This window comes from Salvelinus alpinus, chromosome 5 (genome assembly GCF_045679555.1).
Source record: "Salvelinus alpinus chromosome 5, SLU_Salpinus.1, whole genome shotgun sequence".
In the NCBI taxonomy this organism is placed as follows: Eukaryota; Metazoa; Chordata; class Actinopteri; order Salmoniformes; family Salmonidae; genus Salvelinus; species Salvelinus alpinus.
In genome coordinates, this window is record NC_092090.1 from 29,561,420 (window position 1) to 29,576,259 (window position 14,840).

The window sequence follows — 14,840 nt, forward strand, 5'->3', positions numbered from 1 at the left end:
TATAGGGCTCAGTGCCGTCTCTCTCATCTGTCTCTATAGGGCTCAGTGCCGTCTCTCCTCATCTGTCTATAGGACTCAGCTCCATTAGGGCTACTGCTGCTTCATATAACTACTTCCTTTAAACAAACAGCTTCTGACCAGAGCCCAGCACCCTCCCTCCTATACACCTCTGATCTCTCTGGATTTTCTATTGACCTCCATAGAAACCAAAACACTTTGTAAGAGGGGTTGTGTCAGTGCTGAGACTGTATTTTAGATGAGAGTGGCATTTGAAGGGGGGAAATTGTGCAGGGACATGTGGGCATCCAGGGACTGTTTATGGTGAAATGACGGCGTGGTCATTTATTTTTACGTCATTTAGCAGACGCTCTTATCCAGAGAGACTTACAGTAGGGAGTGCACACATTTTCATACTTTTTTGGTACTGGTTCCCTGTGGGAATCAAACTCCCAACCCCGGCGTAATAAGCACCATGCTCTACTAACTGAGCCACACGTGATCACGGGTTACTAACACGGGTTCCTCTGGGTGCTGATGTCTGCCATGTCATGGACACCACAGAATGTGTGGCGTTATAGAGAAGCGTTGAAGAAACAACACATTTGATCTGAACATCCATTTCAACACAATAATACATGAATATATAATAAAGATGTTTTGGTGAAATGATGATAATGGCAATGATATGAACTACATTATCAGGCAGAGAAATATGCAAGACTAGAAGTCATTACCCTTTGATTGAATATAATGTTGATCAGAGTAGTGTAAATGTGATGGCCCGTTTGGCTCACATGCCGACTAGACCAAGCATGCGCGTGCGCCCGCCATTGAAATATCAACATGAACTCTGAACCAGCTATATTAATTTGGGGAAAGGTCGAAACACAAGAAACATTCATGGACATTTAGCTCGCTAGCTTGATGTTGCTAGCTAATTTGTCCTCGGATACAAACATTGGGTTTTATTTTACCTGAAATGCACAAGGTACTTCTTTTCTGTATCTTTGTAGAATTTTGACCCATTTTGAGTCTCTACTACGACAGTTAATCCACAGATGAAAGGGGAAACATGGTTAGTTTCTAGTAATCTCTTCTCTCTTCTTCTTTTTCTGTGGACTTTATATGACGGTTGGCAACCAACTTTAAGGTGCATTAACACCACCAACTGGAATGGAGTGTGGACCTCAGTTCATCTTTCAATCACCCACGCGGGTATATGCTCCTAAAAACCAATGAGGAGATGGGAGTTTTATTTTAGCGCCTGGCTACGCAGACGCCTGTTGAAGCACTCGAGCAGTTAGAATGAAATGATTGAATAACATGTATGTGTAAATGTATTTTGCAACGCTTGCACACGTAACGCGGGCGATGTGGTCATCATGTCAGTCAGATCAGAGAAACATGTCTCTCTCTCTGTTTAGCCTGAGTCCTCAGAGCCTTCATCAGCACACAAACTACAAGCCCCTAAAAGTAAAATCTGCAGTAAAACACAGCAAGGCTTTTTTTTCTAGCCCTCTTGGTGAACACGTTCATGGGAAGAGAGCAAGTCTGTTAATCTTGGCTGCTCTAGTCAAGCAGAGACGGATACAAACACACATTCCAATCAGAAGGGGATGGAGTGTCTCCTCTCTTTAGTTGGCTCTGCTTTGTTTGCAATTACTGGCTATTCTTGCCCACTTCAATCTCAAACAGCGATTTTAAGGGTGCACCGTAATTACAATTTAGAGATCGTGCTCTGTAATTTCTTTAATTCTACCTTTTAAAGTTTTGTGCTCTCTAAATTGATGGGAAAACAATGGAGTGAGATTGAAGGTTTCTTTTAAACAAGCCCAGATCTTCTGTCCAACTGGCCTGAATGATTCAGAAATATTTCTGCCGTTTCTGTGACAACCAAAGACATTTGTCTTCTGTTGTAAGACTTCAGGGACCATTCTCGTTTGGAGCGGTGACCTCATGATTACTGTATTTCCATTAATTTGTATGAGAAGAGAGAGAAAGAGGTGCTGGATTAACAGAGCAGAGCCTAGAGCACAGATGAGTCCCTCACACAGCACAGCCCTTTCTCTCCTTGGTTGTTGTACTTTATGCTCTGGTGTTTACTCACACTGTTAGGAATCCAGTGAAGTCATCCATCTGATATCTGATATGGCACTCCCATGGCTGAGATTAAGCTCCATATTTGTCATGGTTTTGGCCAAATATGCACAGAGCACATTGACCCACTTACACTCTCAAGGTCTCAAATTCAAGTGTGAGTGTTTTGGGTAATGCTTTATTTCACATAACTAATTTTCTTATTACTGCAATATATTAACAGTAAGTAATGAATTGTTGTGATTTATAAACAACATGTACACTGCTACAAGTATACCCTCACCCAAACAATCACAAAGACTTCAATCTGTTGGATGCTGATGTATTGTCCATGTTACGGCTGGGGAGTTTCATGTGTTGTATCCTGTCTGTCTATCAGGCGAGTGGGCGGTCCGAGGGTGACGATGACTGCCAACAAAAGTTCCAAGGCTGCACCCCGAGCAAGAGGGGCTAATGTGCCCCGGGACATCCCCGACAGGTCAGTTACATCCCCACCAGCCTCTAAGCCAGGGGGAGGGACAGGGTGGAGGGAAAGGAGATGGCTCTCAACATGCACTATGATGTCAGTAATAACCAGTGCAGGTGCTCATATCCTTTATTGCCTCAGTCAGGACATTTTCTTCAGGTAGTAAAGCTATTTTTGTAAATCTGTACCGTGGGATCCCATTATGTGTCTGTGTTGAGTGATACACTGCATGCAGTAGGTGACATGGCTCATCAACCCACAGCTGTTAGCGTTACGCAATTATTAATAAGGAAGTACTGATTGTATTCTGCAGTATTCTGTCTGCCTTTTCTCTAGAGCAACAGGGATAGGACTAGTAGTATCTGCTTTTGTAAGCCATCCTCTACATTCTGGAATAGGGCCCCATTCAACAATAAACTCTTTGTGGTCTGAGCAGAGGCTTGTTTGAGTTACCATGTTGAGAGATGACATCTTCCTCCTGGAACAGAGAAACAAACAGGGCTCGTAATGAAAGTGCTGGCGATAGACTGTTCTGTTTTGTGATCAGTCTTTCCCTTCAACACTATATATACACACACTGTGTCCACTGAAACTAGGCTTAGAGTGAAGATTTAAGATCTACGGGAACTGGCATCAACTGGCATGGAATGCTTACATCGGACTCACAGGGGTGCAACTGCAAGCCTTCACCATCTGCTACTTGGTGTGTAGTCTGTCAGAATGTTAGTTTACCAAGTGCTACATGTCCTTGTATAACACAGCAGTCAGTGGCTATGGCTCTGACATGTTTTAGTTGGATCTCTTATGTGAATAACCTTGAGAAAGGCTGCCAGTTGGAAGCTAGCTACAGCCCTGGCTGGTACATTCACCCAGTGTGAAAACACCATAGCCTGTGAGGAGTTTAAACATGACTACCACTGACAGATATATTTTTTAAGATACATAGATTTTGTGCTGAGTAGTTGTTTTTCTGTTACCTCACCATGTCTCCTGAGTTAGCACCTTTTTTTCTAAGAGTGTATCTATCTAGAACCTAAAAAGGTTATTCTGCTGTCGCTATAGGAGAACCCTTTGAAGAACCCTTTTTGGTTCCATGTAGGACCCTTTCCACAGAGTGTTCTACATGAAACCCAAAAGGGTTCTACTTGGAACCAAAAAGTGTTCTCCCTGGAACCAGAAAGGGTTCTCCTATGGGGACACCCGAAGAACCCTTTTGGAACCTTTTATTTTAAGAGTGTAGTTAGCCCTGGTCTCTTTATGATAATCTACTCAGGTTACATCAAGTGTTTGAATCTAATAACTGTACCCCATCGCTCATCTAACAACCCCATTCGAGATAAAGACAGTTCTCTAGAAACAATAACACTCCCTATCTCTGTTACCATCAACACTCACACATTATGTTTGTAGCGTTTTGACTTATTAAAAATTGCACAAAGTTAAGATGATTTAAGAGAAGAAACTGTCATTTATACACAGAGAGAGCACAGTTATATACTTGCCCCCAACTTCCCACAAGTCTCTACCCCCCCCCCCCCCCCCCCAAAAAAAAGAATGATTCTGTCGGTAAATCACTTGGCAGGAAAGAACATCGCTCATCTAACAACCCCATTCGAGATAAAGACAGTTCTCTAGAAACAATAACACTCCCTATCTCTGTTACCATCAACACTCACACATTATGTTTGTAGCGTTTTGACTTATTAAAAATTGCACAAAGTTAAGATGATTTAAGAGAAGAAACTGTCATTTATACACAGAGAGAGCACAGTTATATACTTGCCCCCAACTTCCCACAAGTCTCTACCCCCCCCCCCCCCCCCCCCCCCAAAAAAAAGAATGATTCTGTCGGTAAATCACTTGGCAGGAAAGAATTCTGCGAATACAACTTCTCATAAGATCTGGGAGGGGTGCAGCAGGGCTTTGATGGGCACTTCTTTTAATAGAAAAGATTATTGCTGAGAAAATAAATTAAGTCACTGGAAAGCTGGATATAAATCTATAAAAAGGTAGGGCCTCCCGGGTGGCGCAGTGGTCTAGGGCACTGCATCGCAGCGCTAGCTGTGCCACCAGAGTCTCTGGGTTCGCGCCCAGGCTCTGTCGCAGCCGGCCGCGACCGGGGGGTCCGTGGGGCGACGCACAATTGGCCTAGCGTCGTCCGGGTTAGGGAGGGTTTGGCCGGTAGGGATATCCTTGTCTCATCGCGCTCCAGCGACTCCTGTGGCGGGCCGGGCGCAGTGCGCGCTAACCAAGGGGGGCGGGTGCACGGTGTTTCCTCCGACACATTGGTGCGGCTGGCTTCCGGGTTGGAGGCGCGCTGTGTTAAGAAGCAGTGCGGCTTGGTTGGGTTGTGCTTCGGAGGACGCATGACTTTGGACCTTCGTCTCTCCCGAGCCCGTACGGGAGTTGTAGCGATGAGACAAGATAGTAATTACTAGCGATTGGATACCACGAAAATTAGGGAGAAAAGGGGGTAAAATTTATTTCAAAAAAAAAATATATATATATATATAAAAAGGTAAAAGGCAATGAAATAAAACACATTTATGAAAGGAAGAGGGAGTGTGTCTTGAGGGTGAAGCTCAAAGTGAAATGGAGCGGATGTTAATGGCTTCTCTTTTTTCTTTTTGAAAATCTATCTATTTATCTGGGTTACTGGAAGCCCTCCTGTTGTGGCCCGGTCTATCAACAGAACAGGAAGTGACCTGTGGTTGATATGATGTGCCCTGGCTGGAGGACAGTGGGTCCAGGACCCAGAAGCCAGGCCGTAATTGGCACCCAGCTCAGTACATGTGTGGCCGCCACAGTTGAAGCTGCCCAGCGCCAGAGCCAGGCTTGTTTTAACAGGCCCAGTCCTGACCACCAGAACACCCCCACAGACCCCAACCACAACGCAGCTATCCGTACTGGAGAATTCTGCACTTGATGTTTTCCTTTTGTGTGAAAAGGAACTTACAGGGGCTTAATACTGCAGTCAAACCAGCTTTTTATGACTCCTGGAGTAATCTTGGCCAAGGCGTGCCTAAGGGGGTATTTTTGAATGTGCGCTGTTATTCCACCGGCTGATTGCACTTAAATTTGGGTATAATGGTCTGATGGCTGGATATGGGGTGTTTGAATCGATATATTACACAGGGTCTGTTGCTATTTGAAATACATCTACAGTGATTTTACACTGGGGCAGTTTTGACTATCACAATGTAATGGCTGCTGCTAGGTCAAACAAGAACCAGACTGAATTTAGACTAAACTAAAATATAAATGCAACAATTTCAACGATTTTACTGAGTTATAGTTCATATAAGGAAATCAGTCAATTGAAATTATTTTTTTAGGTCCTAATCTATGGATGAAGTGTTGAAGTAACAATGTTTATTGCAACAACAGGGGCAGGCAAATTACAGGTCAAGGCATGCAGGGATCGATACTCCAGAATAGTGGCAAAGGCACAGGACTGCAGGCAGGCTCAGGGTCAGGTCAGGCAGGGGTCGATAATCCAGAGTAGTGGCAAAGACCCAGGACGGAAGGCAAGCTCAGGGTCAAGGGCAGACTGCGTAGTCGGGCAGGCGGGCTCAGAGACAGGACAAGCAAGGGACAAAACCAGGGGGGCAAGAAAAAGCAAGACTGGGGAAAAGCAGGAGCTGAGAAAACCGCTGGTTGACTTGACAAACAAGATGAACTGGCAACAGACAAACAGAGAACACAGGTATATATACACAGGGGATAATGGGGAAGATGGGCGACACCTGGAGGGGGGTGGAGACAATCACAATGACAGGTGAAACAGATCAGGGCGTGACAATTGTTACTAGTGAGATTCCAGCAACCAATCATATTATATTATATTGTGATATGTTTAAAAGCTTACAGCTATTACAAATCATCTGTCAGAAGCTGCATGACGAGCAGTTTATTTTGAGCCAATCAAAACTCAATATTCTCTCTTAGTCCCTCTCCTAACCTCACGCTCTATACCAGTGGGCTCCAACATGTTGAAAAGGAGCTAGAATGGAACATGAAGAGCTACCACCATTCTATGGAAGAAAAACTATGTTTCAAATCGAAGTGAGAAGTTGTACAAAACTGAACTAAAAAGACAGAACCAGATATTAACACTTACTTATCTATCCAAACGTACTGTGAAGGGGTTGAGGGAAAGATTGACCCTGGGATTTGGTTAGGTTTAATAAGGAGAACGAGCCGCTAGCGATTAGACTAGCTAAGCTATTGCTAGCGTTTTGTGCGTGTTCATACTGAACCTAGCATATGCACTAGCCGTTAACATTTAGGCTAGCTCAGCTATCGATCAATTGAAATAGCAAACATTAGTGATCGTGCTAATCCTGCATGGCGAACTATTTTAGTTTTCATACTTTTATAAAATGTGATTAGCTATTATCATAATCCATGTTGGTACACAGTTATGTTTTAGATGACTTTATAAGAAATGGTGTATAGGTGTAAGCACTAGTACTTTCCATTTGCCCAGGCTAGTCTATTGTTCAGTCCACCTGGTGCTGTAGTTGTGTAAAGTCCTTTGCATTGCTCAGGCTAGATTATTGTTTAGTTCACTTGAGCCTGGTGCTGTAGTTAAAGTGTAAAGTATTTTGACTCCGTTTTATTTTATTATTCCTGTAAGAGATTAAAGCTAAGAGCTATATTAATGTTTATTTGAAAGGTACTCATGTTATATATATTGTGTGATCCTGTTTGTAAAACAGCCGCCCGAATCCAGGACATCCATGAGAAAATTAGCATGCAAAGAGGTATTTTTCCTTTTCCTTGGAGGACACGGAATTTGCACAGCAATACAACGGTCTGGTAGGACTCTTTGTTGCAAGACAGCATTGCACCATACACTGCAGTGGGACTGTCATAAGCATATGCCACATTTAAACACCTTACAGTGTTTTTTGATATGCAGTCACTCACATTTGATTCCATCTCATAGTGGTTTATAAGTCAGTATTTGTGAACTGGGTTGTGTTTTTCTGTGGATTCGGATGTGGAGGTCTTGGGCTGGCATGGTTGCACGTGGTCTGCAGGTGTGAGGTTGGTTGGACTTACTACCAAATTCTCTAAAATTATGTTGGAGGTGGCTTATGGCAGAGAAATTAACATTACAGTATCTGGCAACAGCTCTTGTGGACATTCCTAGTCAGCATGCCAAATGCACACTCCCTCATAATATCTGTGGCATTGTGTTGTGTGACAAAACTACACATTTTAGAGTGGCCTTTTATTTCCCCCAACACAAGGTGTAATGATCATGCTGTTTAATCAGCTTCTTGATATGCTACACCTGTCAGGTGGATGGATTAAATTGGCAAAGTAGAAGTGCTCACTGACAGAGATGTAAACAAATTTGTACACAAATGTGAGAGAAATAAGCTTTTTGTGCATATGGAACATTTCTGGGATCTTTTATTTCTGCTCATGAAACATGGGACCAACACTTTACATGTTGCGTTTATATTTTTTGTTCAGTATATAATGTGCATTTGGCGCAATACTGTGGATATATACCATACAGTTTGATTTAAAGGCCATTAGCAATAATGTTTCCCCAGCAGGAGCTTATTGTTGAACATTGATCCATCAAAATGCTTTCTAGATATATTCTTATAAATTAATGTGGCAAATCAAAACTACATGTAAATTAATTACAGAACTGATCAATGGGGTTCAACCTTGAGAATGTTGGTTACTAAAACTCAACCGTCCTCTTGCTATTTTCACCCTTGTTTGGTCTTTATCCATTTGCTTTCCCTTGAAACCATATCGCATATGTTTCCATTTTAGACACACTGGATAATTGGACGTAACTTTGGACTTTTACCACAGTCAACTGGAACGTGATCTAGCTAGCACTATTCTGTAAAACGATGATGTATGAATAGCTTCATCCAGGATACTGCTCATTATGGTCCTGGACTAGACTTAAACCGTGTCCAGGAAACTTAACCTATGAGTCCAGCCTCTGGACTGGGTTTAATGAGAGAACCCTGAGTCCAAACCAGGCATGTGGGGCCAGTTTCACTCCCCTCTACCTCATTATGAGAAACCAAGCAGTTTCAACTGGAGAAGTTAGATACAGTAGTCCCTTAGAGATCATCTGTAGTGATCTGGTTCTCATACATACCGTACTGTCTATGGCATTGTTCCTACATGCTGATTGATGGTATGGGTTAATCTGTCAAGTTCCACGGGTTAACTCACTTACCAGGAGCCATTTTAGTGGAGTATCATACACTGTCTTCAGAAAGTATTCACACCCCTTGACTTTTTCCAAATTTTGGTGTGTTACTGCCTGAATTTAAAATGTATTACATTTAGATTTGTTTTTGTCACTGGCCTACACACAATACCCCATAATGTCAAAGTGGATTGATCTTTTCAGAAATGTTTACAAATTAATTAATAATGAAAATCTGAAATATCTTGAGTCAATAAGTATTCAACCCCTTTGTTATGGCTAGCTTACAGTAATAAGTTCAGGAGTAAAAATGCACTTAATAAGTTGCATTTTTAATGACTACCTCATCTCTGTACCCCACACATACAATTATTTGTAAGGTCCCTCAGTCAAGCAGTGAATTTCAAACAGATTCAACCACTAAGACCAGGGAGGTTTTCCAATGCTTCGCAAAATAAGGGCACCTATTGGTACTTGGGACAAATAAAAAAGCAGACATTGAATATCCTTTTGCGCATGGTAAAGTTATTAATTAGACCTTGGATGGTGTATCAATACACCCAGGCACTACAAAGATACAGGCGTCCTTCCTAAACTCTATTACCGGAGAGGAAGGAAACCGCTCAGGGATTTCACCAACTTTAAAACAGTTACAGAGTTTTAATGGCTGTGATAGGAGAAAACTGAGGATGGTTACTCCACAAAACAAACCTAATTTACAGAGTGAAAAGAAGGAAGCCTGTACAGAATAAAAATATTCCAAAACATGCATCCTGTTTGCAACAAGGCACTAAAAATAATACTGCAAAAAATGTGGCAAAGCAATTACCTTTTTGCCCTGAATACATATTATGTTTCGGTCAAATCCAACACAACACATTGCTGAGTACCACTCTCCATACTTTCAAGCATAGTGGTGGCTGCATCATGTTATGGGTATGCTTGTAATCGTTCCGGACTGGGACGTTTTTCAGGATAAAAAAGAAACGGAGTGGAGCTTAAGTACAAGCAAAATCCTAGAGGAAAACCTGGTTTAGTCTGCTTTCCGTCAGACACTGAGAGATTAATTCACCTTTCAGCAGGACAACAACCTAAAACACAAGGCCAAATCTACACTGGAGTTACTTACCAAGAAGACCGTGAATGTTCCTGAGTGGCCAAGTTACAGTTTTGACTTAAATTTACTTGAAAATCTATGGCAACACCTGAAAATGGTTGTCTAGCAATGATCAACAACCAGTTTGACAGAGCTTGAAGAATTTTGGAAATAATAATGTGCAAATGTTGCATAATCCAAGTGTAATCGCTGCTAAAGGTGCTTCTACAAAGTATTGACTCAGAGTTGTGAATACTTATGTAAATTAGATATTTCTGCATTTCATTTTCATACATTCGCATAAATGTCTAAAAATATGTTTTCACTTTGTCATTATGGGGTATTATGGGTGAGAAAAAACATCTATGTAATCCATTTGGAATTCAGGCTGTAACACAACAAAATGTGGAATAAGTCAAGGGGTATGAATACTTTCTGAAGGCACTGTAATTGAAAGGCTTATTCTCCCTCATATTGTTATTTGTTCTATAATAGGCCTACCCTACACTCTTAGAACCCTTTCCACAGAGAGTACTACATGGAACCCAAAAAGGTTTTACCTGGAACCAAAAAGGTTCTACCTGGCACCGAAAAGGGTTCTCCTATGGGACAGCTGAAGAACCCCGTTTTCTAAGAGTGTATGTTTAGTATGGGAAATTGAAATCTTTTGACCTTCATAGGTCATAGGTCCCGTGTGGCTCAGTTGGTAGAGCATGGCGCTTGCAACGCCAGGGTTGTGGGTTCAATTCCCACGGGGGGACCAGGATGAATATGTATGAACTTTCCAATTTGTAAGTCGCTCTGGATAAGAGCGTCTGCTAAATGACTTAAATGTAAATGTAAATAGGTCTATAGTTCAGTAATGCTATTGAACTGGCTCCATTTACCTTCATATGTGTACAGTTCAGTAATGCTATTGAACTGGCTCCATTTACCTTCATATGTGTACAGTTCAGTAATGCTATTGAACTGGCTCCATTTACCTTCATATGTGTACAGTTCAGTAATGCTATTGAACTGGCTACATTTACCTTCATATGTGTACAGTTCAGTAATGCTATTGAACTGGCTCCATTTAATTTATTATATTTACGTTATGGCTTAATCAAGCTTTAAAGGGCATTCTTTAGTTAATACTTAACTTTTCCTATCTTGCTGCTTTCTTCACTTCTTTGGGCTGTAACTATAATGACAAAACCTTTCCTGCTTTCCAAACAGACTGTAGGGGCCTAAGTATAGGTGTGTTCTGTCAACTCTACTGGATTTGAACCCGTAATGCTTGTTTAGAATTTAGAATGTACAATTTGAATTGTTTGAGTAGGAGGCAGGCAACTTGGACAAAGCAGTTTGTCAGGAGGAGTTAGGTCACTGACACAGTGAGTCAGAGTCAGACAGTCGGTGATCAGGTGATCAGGTGCTGTACAGCTCTCTCCCCAGTAGTCCCCACCCTCGTGTGAAAGACAGAGCCCAGAGGTGTGAAGAGATCTGTCCCAACCTGCACCTTGGATCACAGCCATCACTTCCTCCCAGCCCAGCTCAGCTCACACTTGTTATTCTAACCGTTGCTAGCTGTGACATCAGATCCCCACCACCGCCTTGGGTTTCGCAAGCCTCAGTCAGGAGCCAAGTTCAGAAAGTTCCCAAAGTCTTCTGAGTCGGGTAGAAACGGAAGAGTCAGAGATGGGTGAGAAAGAGTGTGTTTCTCTCTGTGAAAAGCCCAAATGAGGTCAGCAGCAGGGTGTTTAATCCACATTGCTCAGCATTGAGCAGCAGCAGCGTTGCGTCAGCGGCGGTGTGAGGTGAACAATGGACCAGTCTGTAATGAGCCAGGGGCCGGGCCGGTGTCCACTCTGTGAGGCTGTTAGCTGTTAGCATCAGGAAACACAGACAACTCTCCCAGGACTAGTGTGGTAAGCTGCTGATGAAGGTAAGACCTAAGAGCATCTCATCTGTCTCTCAGCGTGCTGTATTCCCATGGCTTTGTGTGTGGCGTCTACATACATTCTACTCAAATCATTTTAATTATGTGGAAAAATCCACGCATGCATTTTTACTGTTGATATGTATTTGCTTTGGCGTCGAACAGGGATCCCATACTGCCAAAGTTATATCACATTTTCCATTGGTTATTTTACATGAGTGGTCAAAGTTTTCATGTTGCCTATTATCTTAGAAATACATTCTGGCGTTGAAGGGTTTTCCTTTCTTTTCTTTCTTCTCTAAAGAGAGAGTTTTTCCCCCCTCTGTTGCCCTGTAAACTTTAGCTGCTATGATTAATCTTCCACTGGTAAGCTGAACACACCTGAGGTAACCACTGGTATTCCACGCCTAGTTTCTCTCAATGTGCAGTCAACAGTGTTGAGAGAAATTCACAGCAGCTCTCAGCGCCAGACTCTTCCGAGCTGTTTAGTGAGCTAAATTATTATTTTGGTATTTGGGAGCAAATAAAGTAACGTTATAAGGAATGGTATCATGATGTTTCTGACCCCCCCCCCCCTTACTCTCGTTCCAGGTGCCAGTCTGCGTCCCCACCCCCCATTCTCTCTGCCACACAGGGGCGGTGCCACGCCCCGCTCAGAGACAGCGAGGACAACAGGCAGCACGTCAGATACGTCAAAACAGACGGCAGACTCTTGGGCCGGGCCGGCTGGAGCAGCAAGACCGCTAGCCTCTGCAGTGGAGCCTCCCTCTCCTGTGACTTACTGTCCCAGAGCCGACTTACCAAGTCCAAGAGCATTAGCTGCCTGGACAACAAGCTCTCCATCTACAAGCCCTCTGGTGGGGCTCCGGTGGGTCAGGAGACCCAGGGGGGCCAGGAGGAGCAGAAAGAGAACCAGAAACAGGAGGACCTTCCTGGGGGAGGTGGACTGAGTGGTGGTCCCCTGAGCTGGAGCACCCTCTCCCTGGGACCTTCATCCAACCACAGCCACAAGCGCACCCTCTCTCTCAGCCGCCCCGTGTCAGGGACATCCTCTGTGGCCATCCGTAAGAAGATCTCAGAATGGGAGTGCAGGAGGGTGGCTCTGCCTAGGATGAGCCTGTGTCTGGAGAAGAGGCCTGTAGGTGAGCGTGTGGGCGGCAGCGAGGGCTGCCCCAGCCTCCTCCCCTCACCTTGCAGTGAGAAGACCTTTGACTTCAAGAGCATCCGGAGGATGAGTACGGCTTTCTCAGAGTGCTCCTACCCAGAGACGGAGGAAGAGGAGGCAGCCTCAGACAGGGAGTGTCAGGGCCGCTTCCAGAAGAGGCCAGGAAAGACAGACTCCTCTGCGTTATTCCTGAGCTCCCTGTCTGCTCGGAAGGAAACGTCTGCTGTACTCAATCGGATACAAAAGATTGAGAAGGTGCTGAAGGAGAGCCCCAGCCAGCCACCGCGGTATCTTAGTAACTGCTATGCACCAGACAAAATGAGACAGAAGTGTTTTATGATAGGTGGGGTCGAGGACTTGGACAGTAGGGGCACCAGTAAACGCAGCAGTATATGTTCCGTGGCCACAGAACCAGACGCCCTGCCAGCCTCTGATAAACTCTCCAGACAGAGGTTCAGTGTGAGCTCAACCCGGTCAGAGACCGAGAGCCCAGAGTCCCCCTGTCAACAGACCCCGGAGGGCATGCCAGTCAACCCCCTGCCCAAACCTAAACGCACCTTTGAGTACGACGCCAACCGCAACCACAAGGGAATGTCGCCAATCAACGGACTACCTCCTGGCAGTGCCTCTGAGGAGTCACCACCCCTGCTGCCCACCACTTCAGCACCCAACATGACGCGAAATCTGTCAAAGGACGGGAGCTCCCCCAAGAGACTCCAGGACAGGTGAGAATAGTCACGTCACCTCTAGACGTGTACGCTCTTAGATAAAGGGGTTTGTAATAGGTTATCCAGCTGTCCCCATAGGAGAACCCGTTTTGGTTCCAGTTAGAACCCTGTTTGGTTCCGTCTAGAGCCCTCTGTAGAAAGGGTTCTTTCTACCTGGAACCAAAAGTGTTCTACCTGCAACCAAAAAGGGTTATTCAAAGTGTTCTCCTATGAGGACAGCCAAAGAACTCTTTAAGGTTCTAAATAGCACACTCTGTTCTAAGTGTAGTCTTTTATTGTTATGGCATGTGTCAGTAAGTCCACGGTTCAGTGAACTGATGTTTTGTGTTGTGCTTAGTGCATTCTCAGACAGTAAAAACATGTGTATCTTATCCCCCGGCCCTTCCTCCCCCTCAGAATCAGCCCTGCTGATCAAACAACATGGCGAACAGGAGATGCTGATTTATGTAGCTGCAAAACAAAACATGGGTCCTGCAGGCTGCAGTAAAAACAGAGAGGCAGTCAATTTGTTTAGTTCCTTTCTGAGAGTTGCACTTGAACGGCTAGAACATTTATTTGTCTTGGATTTGTAAATGTCTCTAGCATGTCCTGAGAATGTTTTTAGGGAGGTAAGGATCATAGACCAAGCGTTTACTTTGTTGGTGTTCAAGTGTATTAAATGATTGGCCTTTTGTCTGGCTCTGGCTGTAGTCAGATAGACAGTAGAGCGGCCTCGCTCACTTCGTAGTGATGCTGCTAACTGAATTGGTTCCACCAAGTCTGCCTCTGTTCAGCGTTTGATAATAAGCAGATAAACATTGAATCTGCTGTTAATTTTCTTAAGGCCTCAATGTTTTCCTGCATTAGAAAGACAGTATTTTTGGCTTCATATGAAGAGGATCGCATTGTTCTATTGATATTGTTCATGGCTTTTGTTTTTTCTAATTTGATTTGTCTAGAATGTTGCCATTGAAAAGGAATATGTTAAATTCAGTTTCTGCTGTTTTTCCAGTGTTATTTTGTAAGAATTGAACAAACATCAAGTAGCCTAATTGCAATACAAACTTATTGCAAATGTCAACTACATTAGACAGGGCATTGTGTATCTTAGTATAAGGCCAGGTAACAAAATCTGCTGTCCGTGAGAAACAAAGTATTACTGTAAATAGGTCTATAACACAGTGCACTGTAA

At 43.6% G+C, this 14,840-nt stretch overlaps 1 protein-coding gene across 6 annotated transcripts in view; it reads left to right on the forward strand.

Moving 5' to 3' along the window:
- LOC139575879 (DENN domain-containing protein 2B-like) overlaps positions 1-14,840 on the forward strand; it is a 77,485-nt gene that overhangs the window by 19,361 nt on the left and 43,284 nt on the right. For 5 of the 6 annotated variants that reach the window (XM_071401270.1, XM_071401271.1, XM_071401273.1 and 2 more), the window contains exons 2-3: positions 2,477-2,575; positions 12,368-13,666. In XM_071401270.1, coding sequence (XP_071257371.1) covers positions 2,477-2,575; positions 12,368-13,666 — 1,398 coding nt within the window. Of the gene's footprint in view, positions 1-2,476; positions 2,576-10,874; positions 11,783-12,367; positions 13,667-14,840 lie in introns of those variants that run through there. The other variant, XM_071401274.1, reaches the window with a different exon arrangement.